Raw genomic sequence first — 18,096 nt, 5'->3', positions numbered from 1 at the left:
AAGAACATCCTCGGTAGGACTTTTTGTGTAATGGTAAGAGGTTTGCTACAGTAGATACTGAGGATTGGAATTGCTGAGTCATAATGGTGTGTACATTTTAAGCTCGAATAGATTCTGGCAATTGTCCTCCAAAATAGATAAAGTTCTCTTTGCACTCCCACTGGAAATATACGAGAGAACCCATGAACCCACACTCTTTAAACATTTAATATTATCAGACTTCTTAACTTTTGCCATTCTTATGAGTAAAAAATGGTATCTTGTTATTGAAATTTTGCATAGCTCTGTTTTCAGTAATTGTTAAATAAGCTGTTAAGTTCCCAATTAAATTACAAAAGCATAAAGGATTCAGGTAGATGTTTTATTAATACATCCCCTAAAAACACACTGTTCTAGGCACAGGGTAGGCTGTAATAGATATAGATTCTTGAGGATTGATTGATTGCTTTGGATGATTTTTAAATTTTAAGAAATATAAAACAATTCAATTGACCTAATTCTCCTAATTCTGACTGACCCAAATATCCTTCTTATATCTAATAAAGTCGTATCAACTAATTTCTAATGTCCACCTAAGAGAACAATCCAGTGCCAGCTACAGCAATCCTCGGACAGAGTCTGCTGAAGAAGCTGGTTGTACTAAGCTCAAAAAATGTCAAGGAGTAAAAAAACAACCAGGAAACCAGTGCTTCCTGAAAGCACTAACCACCCCAAAAGTGATTGAACCAAGGAATAAAAGAAAATAGGGAGGAAAATTGCATTGGAAAACTCCCTAAGGAATAGTTTCCCTGACTAGGAAAAAGGTCTAAAGGTAAGGCATGAAACTGAGCCTGGGGCCACGCACCTTCCACTGGAGGGGTGTCACCTCTGAGGTGTTTTTAAATCCCTGACTGATTAGATCTGCCTACTTTGTGAAAAAAAAAAAAAAAAGAAAGAAAAGAAAAGAAAAAGCCAGGCCACAAGCACATAAGGAAGTGGGATAAGAATAAAAGATCAAAGTAAGCCTCCCCACCCAAGCAGAAATGGGGCATGATGGGCAGGGCCTTAGCCAAGGACTATGTCAGGCACTGGAGGTGCTGTGTGATCCACAGGGTCTTCCTCCTTTCACCTGACCCCTGGGGCTCTCTTCCCAGGCATCACCCTAGGAGAGTATTCCATGATAAGGGCACTGCTTGTCAGAGTGCCTTGTGGACTGTGCAGGTAAATAAGTCCCTAAGATGCAGTTTCAGCCTGAGTGAAAAGGTGGAATCCAAACTGGGTCACGTGGAAGAGGGAGGAGGAGTTAGATACATGGACAGATAAAATTGATTGTCTTCTTGATGTTCCCTGTCTTGCCTCACCATTTCTCAAAGAGAATTATGTCAATGCTCGTTCAAATGCTTGTCTTTCTACTTCCTTCAATGAGAACTCAGTCTTTGCCATCCATCTCCCAGTAGGCTCTTTGGTGAGGAACTGGGGGACTAGGTAGAGATTGGGACAGTCAGGAAGCAAAAGAAGGTGGATGAGAAGAGGATTTGGCTGAGAGACTGCACCCCTGGGCTATAAGCCTAAGATGTAACCCCAGCACCCCACCCAGAGTAGTGTCTGGCCAGTAGTAGGCACTGAATAAATAGTTTTCAAATGATTGACTGATTGAAAGATAAATGGTAAAAGAAGGAATAAGTGATATATGATAAGGAAGAAGAAAATGAAGGAAGAATTAAGCTGAGTAGAAATCCTGATAAAGGGGACATTAGAACAGTGTTATGGTATTATCTCATTTCTCAAAAACTATGTGTCTGCATTGAAAAAAGTTTGGGGACACAATAGCAAAATGTCAATTAACAGTTATCCCTAGTTGGTAGGTGTGGGGACAGAGCCAGGAGTGCAGTTTCCAGGCTCTCAGCCTCACATGGAAAGGTGTTGGCTCAGGTAATAAATGGCCATCAGCTGTGATTGGATAGCCATCAGCTGTGGCTAGTTGGCCGTCAGCTGTAACCAGTGAGCCATTGGCCACGAATATAACTGCCGTGGCTACGCTAGCAGCAAATGGGGGCTAGCAAGAAGATGGCGGCTGGCAAGCGCGGATTGCAGTTAGCACAACGGAATGCAGGTTGCAGATTGCAGAGAAGTGGACAGCAGGCTGCAGACAGTGTGGCTCCTGCTCCCTGTGTCTCCAATCCAACCGCCAGTGAGAATATAGTGGTATGACTCCCCTATCTATGGCTCCTTGGGTGTTCCTTTTTGGCCTCACCATGTCTTGCGTTCTTATGTGGGGAGTGGGAGCTGAGACCCTGCATAACAGTAGGATTATGGATAATTTTCACTTTCTTACTTTTGTCTTAAAAGTATAGTCAAGTTTTCTACAGGAAACATCTATTTCTTAATAAGAAAAACATAATTTTATATATATATATATATATATATATATATATATATATATATATATATATAAAAGCAAGGTGTTATGGGCTTAAGTGTGTCCCCCACCCCCAAATTCAGATGTTGAAGTCCTAATTGTTACCCTGCTAAGGTCCAGTACCTGCCGCTTGAAAGAGTGAAAAATTGAGAGACAAGGTTGATGGAAAGAAAAGTAGTTTTATTCAGAATGCCGGCATTCTGGGAGGATGGCGACTCCTGTCCAAAGGCCATCCCTCCATTCCTAGATCTGTCAGAAGGTTTTAAAGGTACACAAGATGAAGAACAAAGGAAAGGTTGAGTTGGTCAGGCAGGTCAGAGGGCTGACATCACTTCCTGTGGTCTGGTCTGTTTTAAGATAATGTTATCTCTGGACTGGGCTATCTCTAGCTGGGGCTTTATGCATCACCAGTAAAAACTGCAAGGGAGTTGCAAAATGGATTCCGGTGTCCGGACGCCTGAGGATTAAGAAATTGTTCTTTTCATGTTAGGATTCTACTGATTAAATGGATTAACGAGGTATGTGTAGACTTAAGAAAGGGAATAAAACAGAGTTCTTAATCAGTGAGGGAGACATTAAAGAGAAAACAGCTGAATATCAGGGCGGATCAAACTGCAGGCGGGCTAAGTCTAACTATGTAATTAACCCTGAGTTTTGCCCTTATATAACTTCCAGTACCTCAAAATGTAACTGTGGGGCCGGCCCGGTGGCTCAGGCGGTTGGAGCTCCGTGCTCCTAACTCCGAAGGCTGCCGGTTCGATTCCCACATGGGCCAGTGGGCTCTCAACCACAAGGTTGCCGGTTCAACTCCTCGAATCCCTCAAGGGATGGTGGGCTCGGCCCCCTGCAACTAAGATTGAACATAGCACCTTGAGCTGAGCTGCCTCCCAGATGGCTCAGTTGGTTGGAGTGCGTCCTCTCAACCAGAAGGTTGCCGGTTTGACTTCTGCAAGGGATGGTGGGCTGTGCCCCCTGCAACTAGCAACGGCAACTGGACCTGGAGCTGAGCTGCACCCTCCACAACTAAGATTGAAATGACAACAACTTGACTTGGAAAAAAAAAAAAGTCCTAGAAGTACACACTGTACCCCAATAAAGTCCTGTTCCCCTTCCCCAATAAAATCTTTAAAAAAAAAAAAGTAGCTGTTTGGAGATAGGCTCTTTAAAGATGTAATTAAGGTAAAATTAGGTCATATGGGTGGGCCCTACTCTAATATGACTCGTATCCTTATAAGAAGAGGTGATAAGGGCACAGATACACAGGAGGAAAACATGTGAAAACACAGGGAGAAGACAGCCATCTACAAGCAAGGCAGGAGACCTGAGAAAACCAACCTTGTTGACACCTTGATCTCAGATTTCCAGCCTCCAGAACTGTGAGAAAATAAATTTCTGTTGTTTAAACCACCACGTTTGTGGTACTTTGCTGTGGCAGCCCTACAAATTAGTACACAAGGTAAACATTTTAAAAGTTTATGAGAATTATTCAAGGAGAGACAAAGAGGAAGGGAAAGGCATCAGAGAAGGGTTGTGAGCAATTAGGGAGGAAGGCTCTGGAAAAGGACGGTATTGTTATGGTCATAGCAATATTACATACCTTAGAAACAGTCAAGTAGAAAGCGCGTTTGATGGGAGAGAGAACGGAATTCTTATCACAGAGCAGGGGCAGTCCCTTAGTAATGAACACAGAGATAGGGCAGTACCTGCTCTGCTCTATCATGATCTTGGAGTAGAGGTGGAAACTTCAAGGAAGGGATGAGCCACTGAGTGGATCAAAGGAAGAAAAGGAAAGGTAAGTGAGCCCTCAGAGAAGACGGACAGATTCTAAGGGTGTCAGTAGGGAAAAGAAAAGTGCTATTTTGACTTTTCCTTTTGGCTGCCTCCCTGTCACTAGCGGGTTTCCTGCCTCCTGGGTATCTCCTTGGGGAGAGACTTCAGACCTGATTCCACCAATGACAGACAGGACTCTCCTTGCTTCTTGCAGTCCTTTCCATTCCAGCTGTTGCTCTCAGCAGGCGTCTTTCTTGCACGCTGCTTGGTACCATGGGGAAGCTGTTTCTATCACCTACACCTGAGGCCAAGGGCAGATAGGACAAACTGACGATTTATCGCAGGGAACAGGAGCCTTCTTAATCAGGACCCATGGCCTTTGGGAACTGATAGGCTAGTTCTGCAGTTGTCCTTATAGACTAAATAGGTTTATTAGTCACTTTCTCTCTACAACCATTGCTGTTCAAGTTCAAATGTGCTTCTTTTGTCAATATAACATTCCAAAATGTGTTGCTCACTGTTCCTTAAATTACAGCTTTACTGAGCTATAATTCACATACCAAACAGCTGACCTATTTAAAGTGTACAATTAAATGGTTTCTAGTATATTCTAAGAGTTGTGCAACCATCCTCACAATCAATTTAAGAAGATTTTTATCACCTTAAAAAGAAATCCCGGGGCAGATAGGTGGCTCAGGTGGTTAGAGCGCGAGCTCTGGGCAACGGGGCTGCTGGTTCGATTCCCACATGGGCCAGCAAGCTGTGCCCTCCACAACTAGAATGAAATCAGTGAGCTGCTGCTCAGCTCCAGGATGGCCAGATGGCTCAGTTGGTTGGAGCGCGGGCTCTTCAACCACAAGGTTGCTGGTTTGACTCCTCAACTCCCGCAAGGGATGGTGGGGCTGCGCCCCCTCCAACTAACAACGGCAACGACCTGGAGCTGAGCTGCCCTCCACAACTAAGATCGAAGGACAACAACAACTTAACTTGGAAAGAGCCCCGGAAGTACACTGTTCCCCAATAAAGTACTGTTCCCCTTCCCCAATAAAATCTAAAAAAAAAAAAAAAAAAGGAAAAAGAAATCCTGTATCTATTAATGGTCACTTCTCATTTCCCCCCAACAACCCCAGCCCTAGGCAACCACTAATCAACTTTTCTATCTATAGATTTGCCTATTGCTGGACATTTCATATAAAAAAAATGGAATGATACAATATGTGGCCTTCTGTAACTGACTTCTTTCACTTAGCATATTGTCAAGATTTTTCAATGTTGTAGCATGTATCAGTACTTCATTTTGTTTATTGCCAAATAATACTTCATTATATGTGTGTGTGTATATATATATATATATATATATATATAGATATAGATATAGATATAGATATAGATATAGATAGATAGACAGACAGACAGACAGATAGATAGATAGCTAGATAGATGCATCCATCAGTTGATGGATATTTGGGTTGTTTCTACTTTTTTGGCTATTATGAATGATTCTGCTAGAACATTCATTTACAGGCTTTGTGTGATCATAGCTTTGCATTTCTTTTGAGTATATACCTAGGAGTGGAATTTCTGGATAATATGATAACTCTATGTCTAACCTTTGGAAGAACTGCTAGAGTGATTTCTAAAGTGGCTACACCATTTTACATCCCCACCAGCAGTGTATGAGGAGGGGTCCAAATTTTCCACATTTTTGCCAATACTTGTCATTATCTGTCTTTTTTAGTATGGCTATCCCAGTGTATGAAGAAGTATCTCATTGTGGTTTTGATTTGCGTTTCACACCTTTTCATGTGCTTCTTGGCCATTTGCATATCTTTTTCTGAGAAATGTCTGTTTAGATCCTTTACCGATGTTTTAATTTGATTATTTGTCTTTTTATTATTGAGTTGTAAGAATTCTTTAGGAGTAAGAATCCCTTATCAGATGTATAATTTGATTTTCTCCCATTCTGTGAATTTTCTTTTCAGTTTTTCATCATGTCCTTGGAAGCACAAACGTTTTAAATTTCGATGATGTCCAGTTTATTTATTTTTTGTTATTATTGCTTATGCTTTTGGGGTAATTAAAAAGCAACAACAACTATTGCCTAATCCAAGGTCATTAAGATTTATGTTTATGTTTTCTCTTAAATGTTTTATAGTTTCAGTTCTTACATTTAGATCTTTGATCCATTTTGAGTAACTTTTGTATATGGTGTCAAGTAGGGGTCCAATTACACTATTTTGCATGTAAACATCCAGTTGTCCCACACATTTGTTGAAAAAACAATTCTTTCCCCATTGAATTGTCTTGGAACCTTTCTCCCAAACTAACTGACCATATAAGTAATTGTTACTTAACATTTTAAAAGGATTTTCTTATATTAGCCATATGAAAAGTCACCAGCAGCTTCTTACACATAGTGTATGCTTGAAAATTACTCATTAGATTGAAAACATACCCATTCTACTTATTTGGGAAAATGAGGAGACAAAGTATCAGTAAATGGCTGGGTAGTTGCAGTTTATTTAATGCATACCTCATTTCAGACAAAATTATCATCAGCAATGTGTTCAGGATCTAAGCCCAGACAGTCTTTGATGAACTACAGTTTTATCTATTGTGACTTTAGGAGATTCTTCCCAAATAGATTGTTAATGTCTTATATTAATACTTTGGTTTTCAGTCATTGAGGTGAATGAGTTGCAAGTGGTTTCAATGACTTTGGAAGATTCTGATCACCTTCACCAAGGAAAGCCAGGTGCTTGGGTTCAGGAGGAACTGCCCCTTGGCCTGCTCTCCATATCGCTTCCAGCTATCATTTGTAATTTCTATGCTCTGCCCCACTCTCAGCTCCATTTCCAAAACAGCAAAAAAAACTTTGGCAAGAAGTCATTGCTTGCAATTTATCAGCAAGCTTTGGACACAGCTGTTTCCTATTTTTTGGCCAAGTCGGTGATTTGGCTTGTCTTCTGGGTGGAATGAAAATTTTGTGAAGAGTGTAAAAATAATAGACATACCCTAGGGGCACATGAATGTCCCTAGATTTACTGCTACAGAATTCATGGTGGAAAAAAAATACAGATGGGCATTTTACACACAACCCTCAAAACCTGCATGAGTGTTATTGAAGCCTCAAATGCAGTCTTTAGAATTCTCTGCCTCAGAATCACAGAGGGTGAAATGGGGTAGAGGAAACTTGGTAAAATGCATATTTCTGGGACCCTACTGAATCAGAAGTTTGGGGGTGGTGGTGCATGTAGAGATCTGTAGTTTACCAGACTCCTCAGATGGGTCTCATGCACACTAGAATTTGAAAGCTACCTACTTGGGAGCTTTTCCTCTAAGGAATTGTAAATATTTGCTAAGACCACAAGCTTTGGAAAGATACAGAACCCGGCTGAAGTTCAGTTCCTTTTATAAAATAAGGGTCACTCTCCCACCGACCATGCTTGAGAAGAGTGGCATGGACTTGCAGGTGGAGCTCAGGGGCTAGTACAATGCAGCTTTCACAAAAATGTTCTCCCAGACGGGGGCACTTGACACCCAGTAGGGTTGCCATATAAAATTCAAGACACCCAATTCAACTTGAATTTCAGAAAAACTATAACTTTTAGAATAAGCATAGCAGCAGTGCTGAGGCCAATTTCCAGGGTCAAGGGGTTGGTGGGACAGGCTCCCTGGAGGGATTTGGAACATTGTTCCTTGATAGATAGCCCGTGCCTCAGCTTCCAACCCTCCCAGAAAGTCTGCGAGCTTCCCAGATCACTTAAAAGAATTGGTTTTCTACTTTAATTCACTGGAGTCACTTTCTGTTACTTGCAGCTAAGAACCCTGACTCATACAGCATCTGTAACTCCCTACTCAACAACTTGCCATCTGTTTTCTCTGTTCCCAGCACTCCTCTGAGCTCTCCCTGAAGTCATCAGGAACCTCCTAATTCCACACGTTCTTGGGCTTTTTTTGGTTCAGTACTCTCTTGTGGTGGAGGAATGTATAGAAAACACCAGGCACCCATGGCAACACTGCAGGGAGGGAACCAGGGGAATAAAGACCGGACCTCAGTTGGCTCCTGCAGATTCCTTCCCTCCATAGCTAGTGATGCCCATTGGCAAACCCAACTAGAAGCCAGTGGGCAAGGGAGCCTATTGACATGGTGCATTCAGGTCAGTGTCCTGAGACACAGAACAGGATAGAGAGGCGGGGAGACTGGGTGTGGATGGGGCAAAAGGAATATATCTGGCATGCAGCGTATATGCGCTGTCTTAGGGTCAATTCTCTAGAAGCAGAGCCTGAGATGGGGATTTTATGTAAGTGGCTCCTGGAGACAATCCTGGGGGGAGAACTGTGTGAGGGAAAGAATGAAGGAAGCAGGACGGGCCAGAGGAAGGCGCCGGGCCAAGAGGTGGTTTCAGAAATAGTCTAGCCTCAGTCTGATCCCATGGTTGCTTTGGAGTGAAGGGACAGAAATTGTGCTGCTTAGAGGCAAGGGGGCTGGGCTGTTGTACAATCCCCCCCATCACACACACACACATGCTTTTAGTTGAACATGGGCCATGGCTGCCCCTGGTATAACTGGCCAGTGTTTCCTGGTGAGAGGGCTTCCTTCAGCCAAAGGCAAGCCTTGGGAGAAGGGGACAGGTGTGAACCATTAGCCACCAACACCCACCATAGCTGGGGGTCAGTGCAGGAGTTTGGGTAAGTGGACCTGGGTGGTACCTTCTGGAAAAGCATATACCTCCTTGCATCTTCTGGAAAGCATATACCTCCTTGTTAACAGAGTTAATCTCTGGGAAATTTGGTAAAAATTATTTGTCATTGGTGCTTTTCTGCAGTTTACAAGTTTTCCAACATTGAGATTTTTTTGGAATTAGAAAATACAAATTCAATTAAATCCATGCAGCAAAATCACCTGGTTTATTGCAGGCATAAGTAACAGCAAATGACCCCATATTCCTGACCCCCTGCAGTGACCTCTTGACCACTCTGGGCAGGCAACCCCTGCTCACTGTTAGGCAATGCCAGTTCCCAAGCCCAACCCTGTTTCTTTGCTCGTCATCAGAGCTTTTCAGCTTGTTTATCAAGCTCAGTGGGCCAGTTGTGAAGCACTTAAGGGACGCTGATGGTAGGACTCATAAACCAGGAATGTAACTAATGGATAGGGGCACCTCGAGGAGGAGACAAGGCAGCTGGTGTTGGGCCATAAATAACAATAAGGACAATGTATGTGCCAAACACTGTCAGAACCTTTATATACGGTGTTTTGTTTAATCCTTACAACAGCCCTATGAAGTAGGAATTGCTATTCTCATTTAATAGATAAGGAAGTCCTTGAATTGGGGATTAAGAAATCATAGTTCTAATTTTTGTTCAGCCACCAATGAAAACTGAAAACGTTGGACCAGGTGAGTGATCTTCGACCTGTGTTTCCAGGAGCCCTGAGGCTCAGCAGAGACACCCAGGGAACCGGGGAGCTGCTGAGAAGGAAGGACTGGCCGTCTGTACCCCAGCCACAGCAGCTCTGCCTTGATCTCTGTTAGGTGTTAGTGGTTTCGTGGGTGTGCAATTGGTGCAGGTGCATGGGGTCTGCCTGGTTCAGGCGGGGTCCTGTGTTTAGGATTGAGTGCTCTGCAGACGCACCATCTTGAAATCCTTAATTTCATCTCTGAATCTGTGTTTTGTAAGTGAAGTCTGATGGAACAATGGAGTATGTGCCAGGGGCTTGGAACTCTGACTGATGCTCGGTCCCACTGCCTGTTGTCTATCTGCCTCCCTGGCATGTGTTCTCTGCTGCCTGCTCTTGGCCCCCTGGTGCATCTCACCTCCCCTTCCCACCTTGCTGCCCTCTTCCTGGGTCAGAAAATGGGTTACTTTGGAGGGAAAGGAAAAGGGAACTGTGTTCTATGTCCTCTAACCCCCACAGGGGGTTGGCCAAGGCCATGGAATGGATGGGGGTCAGGTGCGCATCTTGAAGTGTCTCAGGGTAGGACGAGGTGGTGTCCATCCCCACCCAGGCTGGAAGCACCATGGTACATTCAGTAGATGGCTCAGTAGAGCCTCTTACCTGCCCTCAACCCAGGTATCCATTCATGACTTGCATAGAAAATAGTAACATTCGCCTCTGACAACTGTGAAGAAATCTATTATGTGTGGATCTGAATTTGTAGACTCGGTTCAAATATCAAATACATCTATAACAGAAATTTTTTTAAAAATTAGAAAAAGAAGAGGGTAGCATTCATACGGCACACTGGTAAACAGCCAAGGCAGCACTGGCTAGCCTGAATCCCACTCAGCAGCTCTAAGGGCTGAAGGCAGGCCCACCCTAGACCTTATTAAGCTGGGTCTCTGTCTCGGCTTGTGTTTTAGAGGCCCACTCCCCCATTACGGCCCCACCCTTCCTCACAGAGCAAGTTATCCAGGGACCAAGAAGACATACTTACCAAAGCGCCCAGCCCTCCTTCAGGACCAGTTGCATTTTCTTTCCCCAGTCCGTCACAGAAAAATATGTGGTCCTGCTGTGCACAACTAACACACAGCTCACACCATTGTGACTCACCACTTGAGTCTGACAGCACCAGAACTGGTCTATATCTCATTTAATCAGAAATTCAATCAGACAAGTTCACCCTTGGATGCTCCAGCAGTGTCAAGTTGTCATAGAAATTTCTAAGTGCTGCGTTCAGTTTTTATACTTAGCCCACAGCAGACCAGTAACAACAGCTTGGTCCCTGCACCACACTGAGAATCTCTGTTTTAGAGTCTTATGTGGGTGCTGGGACCCTGGAATTACCAGCCCAAATCACACCAAGCCTGTTTTCAGTCATCATGAGCCTTTTTTCCTGATCCATTCTCCACGTTGGCACATTCCTAGGCCAAGGAGTGTGCCAGGGGCAACTGTTTGCAGGGAGTTGTGGAGGTAGAGATTGACTGTGTGTACTGGGGTATGCATACACGTGCACGTGAGGTCCTTTTGGTGCAGGATGGAGGGGGAATGGGAGGAAAAGCGGTGCAGGCTGCCAGCTGGTGGAGGAAGGGGTGACAAAGACTTGGGGTAAGCCAGCGAAAGGAATCATTGCTCTGCACATCTGAAACCCATCCACAGTGCCCCATGTACTATAGCCCGCCAGTCAGGAAACTCTGGACCAGGCATTTTCTACTGTGACTGTCAATGTTTTGAATTCTGATTTTTTATCGAACAGCCACAGTTGAGAACCTCTTAGCAGTCTGCAGAGCTGGTGGGTGACACGTGGACGTGTGTGTCCTTTGGATCACTTCTTCTTCAGCTGTGTTGGGACTGGAGCCTCATGAACTCTGCTTAGTCAACCGCCCTTCCCTCCCTTAGTACATCAGACACATTGCCAGATAATTTGCTAGAATGACTCACAGAACTCAGGAACACTTTACTTACATTTACTGTAAAGGATTTATAAAGGGTACAAATGAATAACCAGGTGAAGAGGCACACAGGGCGAGGTCCTGTGCACAGGAGCTTCTGTCCCTGTGGAGTTGAGGTGCGCCACCTTCTTGGCACATAGGTGCTTTCACCAAATTGAAAGCTCCCTAAACATTGTCATTTAGGGGTTTTTATAGAAGTTTCTTCATGTAGGCATGATCAATTATTAACTCAATCTCTAGCTCTTCTCCCCTCCCCAGAGGTGCGACTGAAATTTCCAAGCTTCTAATCAAGGATAGATATTTCTGGCAATCAGTCCCCGTCCTGAAGCTATGGGTGGGGGGGTGGGGTGCACATGAGTTGCCTCACTAGAACAAATGGTGCTCCTCTCTCTCCTATCACTCACAAAATTCCAAGGGATTTGGGAGCTCTGTGTCATCTTATAACAAAAGATGCTTCTCCCACCCCTATCACTCAGGAAATAACAAGGGTTTTAGGAGCTCTGTGCAAGGAACTGTGTTCAAAGGACAAATGTGTATTTCCTGTGTTATCACAATATCCCACCCTCATAGGCTGCTCCATCATTGCTGACTGGCCCCTGGTGGAGGAGTAGGATGGCCAACCCACTGGGCTGTTCTTGGCCTTTTTGGGGCTATCCCAGAGCCTCTGCCCACTTCTTGTCTCCCACTTGGTACTCCCCCTCATGCTTCTGTGCTTGTCTTTTCAATCAGATACTCTTCATCCATGAATTCATCCTCAGTGTCGTCCTCCTCTTGTGTTTCAGTAAGACAATTTATTTAAACTTCATTCTATCATTTCTTGGCATTTGTTATGGTAGGGACACAATCCAACACCTTGAGAAGGAATTATGAAAAAACTGTATAACCTTCAAACCAGTAATCCCACTGCTAGGAATTCATCCCAAGGAAGTATAATTAAGAGTAAAGCTTTAACCACAAGGTGTTTCATCACAGTAGCATTTATTTTGAAAAAGTGAAAACAAATATCCAACTAAAGGGGATTATTGAAATAAATGGTAACACTCCACACAACAGTAGACTGTATGAAAAATCATATCGCAAAATTCTCCTCCACCCCACCCCCAACTCCGAGTCAAGCCGTTGTTCTCAGTCTAGTTGTGGAGGAAGCAGCTCACTGGCCCATGGTGGTATTATGAGCCTTGTGCTCTACCCAGCTGAGCCAGTTGGTTGCCAGCCCCTGGCTGGCCGCTCACGGCAACTCCTGCCGGCCTAGCTCCAGGTCGAGCAGTTGTTCTCAATCTAGTTGTAGAGGGCGCAGCTCACTGGCCCATGTGGGAATCGAACCAGCGACCACCGTGTTAGGAGTACAATGCTTGAGCCACTCATCTGAGCCACCTGAGCCACTCATCTGCCCCAAAATATTTAATGATATGGAAATATGCCACTGATGTACTCATAAGTAAAAATTTCAAGTTACAAAATTTTTTAAATCTCATTTTTGTAAAAAATGAAATACTCCACATGTTCTTATAGAAAAGGGTAACTTGGCATGGTGGGATTTCTGGTGACTGTTCTTCTATTTTTTCTTTTTTTTTTTTTCCATGCTCTTGGGGATTGATTGTAGCAATTGCCCTGTGGAAGACTCTAGTGCCATCCTCTGCTTCCGTCCCCCAGGTGTGCTGGAAGATGGGCTGTCCTCCAATGGTGTGCCCCGTTCTACAGCCTCAGGTGGAATATCCAACCCAGAGAAGAAGATGAGCTGTGGGACCCAATGCTCAAATCCGCAGAGCCTCAGCTCAGGCCCTCTGACCCAGAAGCAGAATGGCCTTCGAACCACGGAGGTAGGTCACAGCCACAGAACTGACTTGGGACCAGAGAAAGGGAGAGAAGCTTGCTTCTGGGCTGGGCCAAGTAGAGACAGTACCCAAGGTTTACCTTGCCAATGGAAATTCTCTGCCTCACCCATGTGAAAATTGTTGCAAACAAAATAGCAAGACCCCAGCCCTATCCCAGCCCCTGCCTTGAGCGTTGCCAGGTTTTGTTGAAATCAGTGGAAATGGGTCTTTAGTATTTGCACTCCAAAGGAAGCCTGTGTTTGCTTAAATGCAGCTTTGTTCAAGGAGCTCCTTTTCTGTGTCAGCTCTCACCATCTTGATAATGAGGGCTGTGCTGGTTCCGGGAACCAGTCTCTGGCCAGGCTGTCAGGGTGGCAGCCAGGGGTTGGCAGGGAGGGGAGAGAAGACCAGTGTAGTAGGAGAGAAGCCTGGCATTTTATCTCAGACCGTCCAACCAGGTGGGCATTGGCAGGGTCCCCAAGAGGGCTCTTAGTGACTGTAGAACGTGGTGGCAGCATCACCCCCAGACTGTTGCTATTAGAAAGGAGATAGGCCTACAGTGTCCCTGACCTAGCTGGCACCCTTTCCAATCCTGTTTCCTCCCAGAGCTATTGTTGGGCAGTGCTCCTCCCGCTGGCCCTGGCCCCTCCCATGGGAACAAATGCCCTTAGTAGGCCAGCTCAGGCTCTGCAGTCTCTTTCTCTTCTCACTCCATTCCTCCCTCCCACTTCCTCATCTTCCCCATGCCCCACCCCCATTCAAAGTCCACTGCTTACAGGATGCTCCAAGTCCATCCCCCCCCCCCCTTTTCCCTGTCAAAACTTACTGGTTTTGTCACCTCACACCAATGCCACCTGTTTTCTGAGGATCCAACTGGTTATCTAATGATGGAATTCTTGCTTTCATCAATGAGCTACATCTCTAAGCTTTGGTCAGAAAACCTGTTGCAAATTCAGCTCTGACACTCATTAACTAAGTAGCCTTGCAGGAATCACTTAATCTCTCAGAGTCTCAGGTTCCTTATCTACACAATGGAAATAATACCAAAACGAGAGAACAGATGGGCCTGTTCTTTGTAAACTGAGAAGTGCTATAAGATTTAGTGCTATAGGATTAGCAGGGATGGTTAGGCATGCAGTGCCATAACCCAATTAAATGAAACACTTATAGAAGACAAAGGGTGGAGGATAGATTTGAGGGTTGCAGTTGCCTTGCTAGGGTCCTGTATCCCCCACTTTGCCTATGTATAAGCTGGCCTTCTCGAGGACTAATTGCCACCTCCCAAGGCAGGCTGGGCCCTACAGAACTATGTTCAGAAGCTTGGTGACTGCTCTAGTGTGGATCCTGACATTTGTCCCGTCTTCCCCACACTGTGCCCTCACTCTTTGAGCAAGGATGGGCCATGGAGGGAGGAAGCAGCTTTGCTGGGTATGTGGCATGATCCACACACTTGCTTTCCTATCTCACTTCCTGCCTTCATCGTCCATCACTTTAAAAACTGTGCTCTGCGATTTACAAAGTGCTTTTAGGTCCCCCGGCTCATTAAATCCTCCCAAGAGTGTTGTGAAGTAAGCATCATCCCCATTTTATAGACAAGGAAGCTGAAGACTGTACGGCATGAATAGGCCATTTAAGTGCTAGAGGTGGGTGTTGGTAACTTTAAATTGAAACAGGTGAGTGTTAGAAAGGGGGAAGCATTGAGATCTTAAAGTACTTTTTTACTGAAGAATAACGTGTTAGTTACCTGTTGTCATAGTAACGCTTCATAACAAACCACATCAACATTCAGTGGCTTAAAACATCAATCTTTTTTCCCCTCACAATCAGCTGCAACTTGAATGGGACAGGCCAGAATGCAGGTTCCAGGCTCCAGGGCTAGCTGAATCTCTTCCATGTACATTATTCTAGGAACCAGGTCAAAAGAGCAGCAGTATTCTGAGGTATATTCTTCTCATGGCTATGACAGTGTTAGGGCTCAGGACAGGCCTCCCCAAAATATGCCCCTTTGGCATATTGATTATTTTGAATTAAAGTTGCTTAAGAAACAGCTGGTGCAAAAAGGACACTCTGACCATCCTTTGTCTCTCTGAAAGCAGGAAATAAATCTCATGTGTGAAAGGAGCCCTCCCTGCATCAGAAGGTGGAGAGACCTCCTTATCCCCAGAGACAGGAAATTCAGAGCTGAGAGGGCTGTGGAAAAAAAACAAAACACAACTCTGCTTCAATTCTTCACCGATTAAGCAGCCAAGCACAAGTTTCTCTGTCTTGTCAACTCCTCATAAATTTATGGTTTCTTTGTCTAAAAAAATATAAAATCTACATATTTGGGTCATTTCTTTAGGTCCCATATCTATGAGACCTCCATAGGTATGAAATTAAACTTGATTTTCTCCTGTTAATCTGCCTCATGTCAATTTAATTCTTAAACCAGCCAGGATGGGCCATGGAGGGAGGAAGCAGCTTTGCTGGGTATGTGGCATGATCCACACACTTGCTTTCCTATCTCACTTCCTGCCTCTTTGAAGGGTAGAAGGAAAGTGTTTTCCTTCCTGGCAACAGAAACCCAAAGAGGCAAAAGCAAACTATTCAAACATATTTCATGTCTTGCTCATGTCATACCGACCAACCTCCTATTGGCCAAAGCAAATCCCATGGACAAGCTCTACATCAATAGGGCAAGGAAGTATACTGTGTCCCCAGTGGAGAGACAGCTAAGAATTAGGACCAATTACACGATCTACTACATGTAACAGACATGTAGGAAAATGCACAAATCATAAGTTCAGTGAATTTTTATAAGGTGACACACCCATCTTCCATATGAAGACATATAATACTATCACTACCCCAGAAATGCTCCTTGTGCCCTCCCCAATCACCATCCACACCCCACAACATAATTAATTTAGGACATGAGGACTATTTTTACAAAAGAAGAAACTAGGAGGTTGGATTCCAAGCTTGCTGCCTATGTGCTCCAACACACAGAATTCAGGCAGACATTACTCAGTCACACAGAACAAACCATTCAAAGGCTATTGAGCAAAGAGATTTCATTAGGCCATTCACATAGTTAAACCTACTACAAATAAGCCATGGGTTGTGCCTTACAAAAGTTAAAGATAAACCTGCTCTTATTCTTCTTGCACTTTACAGAAGTTAAAGATAAACTCACCATTGTTCTTTCCTCCTTTTCCCATACCAAGAAATTTCCCATAGGAGCAAGAAAACACATATAAACCCTAGACCAGGGGATGGAGGTGGTCTCTCTTCCACTAGCAATTAGAGACCACCACTCCGTCTGGGGTGGCCTTTTCTTACTCTTTGCTAAGTAGACCTACTTTCACTTTAAACTCTATATTGGCTCACATTTGAATTCTTTTCTGTGTGAAGCCAAGAATCTTCTTGGCCCAGGGCTTGAGTCCCAGTCTGGGGGATTCACTTCTCTGGTATCATAACCACTTTTCGGCGATCAGCACTGTAGACCAGTTTTATTTTTGAGGTTTTTATAAATGAGATCATAGAGCATGTGCTCTTTTGTTCAACATCATGCAAATCACCCATCTTGTGAGTTGCAAAAATTTCATCATCTTTATTGTTATGTATATTCCATTATATGAATACAATTTAACCATTCTACTGGAGGACATTTGGATTGTTTCCAGTTTGGGGCTATTGTGAACAATGGAGCTACTGTGTTTCCCCAAAAATAAGACCTAGCTGGACAATCAGCTCTAATGCATCTTTTGAAGCAAAAATTAATATAAGACCGGTCTTATTTTACTATAAGACTGGGTATAATATAATATAATATAATATAATATAATATAATATAATACCGGGTCTTATATTAATTTTTGCTCCAAAAGATGCATTAGAGCTGATTGTCCAGCTAGGTCTTATTTTTGGGGAAAGAGGGTATTAATGTTTTTTGGTCTGTATGTATATTTTTTTTTAATTAAAAATTTTTAAATTAAATTAATTGGGGTAACATTGGTCAATAACATTATATAAATTTTATTACTAACATTATATAAATTTCAGGTGTACAACTCTATAATATAACATCCATATACTCCATTGTGTGCTCACTACCCAAAGTCTAGTCTCCTTCCATCACCATACGTTTGACACTCTTTACCTTCTTTGTCCTCCCTCCACTGTCTTCCCCTCTGGGAGCCACCATTCTCGTCTGTATCTTTGAATTTGTTTTGTTTGTTCATTTCTTGCTTTCTGTTTTATATTTCACATATGAGTGAAATCATACGGTTCTTGTCCTTTTCCCTCTGACTTATTTCACTTAACATGGTACCCTCAAGATCCATCCATGTTGTCACAAATGACAATATTTCATCATTTTTATGGCTGAGTAGTATTCCATGGTACATATGTACCACACCTTTAGCTAACCATCTGTCAAAGGACATTTAGATTGTTTCGGTGTAATATTCTTGTGCATTCCCTTCTGTGGACATTCACTTCTTTGGGGTGGACTTCCTAGGAGTGGACTTGCTGGCTCATAGGATGGGGGGATATATGCCATTAATGGAAACTGACAGTAGTTTTCCAAAGTGGTTACACCACTTTACACGCTAACCAGCAGGTGATGAGTTCTGGTTATGGAACAACATGAGAATTTAGAGCAAGTTAGTTGTACTTCATCCTGCTTCCTTAGGCCTGTGATAGCTTTCTAGGCACAGCACAGGGTGCTATGCACTTTGT

The 18,096-nt window shown here is 43.6% G+C and overlaps 1 protein-coding gene across 1 annotated transcript in view; it reads left to right on the top strand.

Annotated features, from left to right (window-relative positions):
* The window catches only part of BAALC (BAALC binder of MAP3K1 and KLF4), an 80,888-nt gene that overhangs the window by 51,709 nt on the left and 11,083 nt on the right, over positions 1-18,096 (top strand). The window contains exon 2 of the mRNA XM_019711793.3: positions 13,214-13,380. Coding sequence (XP_019567352.1) covers positions 13,214-13,380 — 167 coding nt within the window. The remainder of the gene's footprint in view (positions 1-13,213; positions 13,381-18,096) is intronic.

This window comes from Rhinolophus sinicus, chromosome 6 (genome assembly GCF_057876585.1).
Source record: "Rhinolophus sinicus isolate RSI-liver-muscle chromosome 6, RSI-T2T, whole genome shotgun sequence".
Classification (NCBI taxonomy): domain Eukaryota; kingdom Metazoa; phylum Chordata; class Mammalia; order Chiroptera; family Rhinolophidae; genus Rhinolophus; species Rhinolophus sinicus.
The sequence above is the reverse complement of the archived record's forward strand: the minus strand, read 5'-3'. Positions and strand labels throughout refer to the sequence as shown.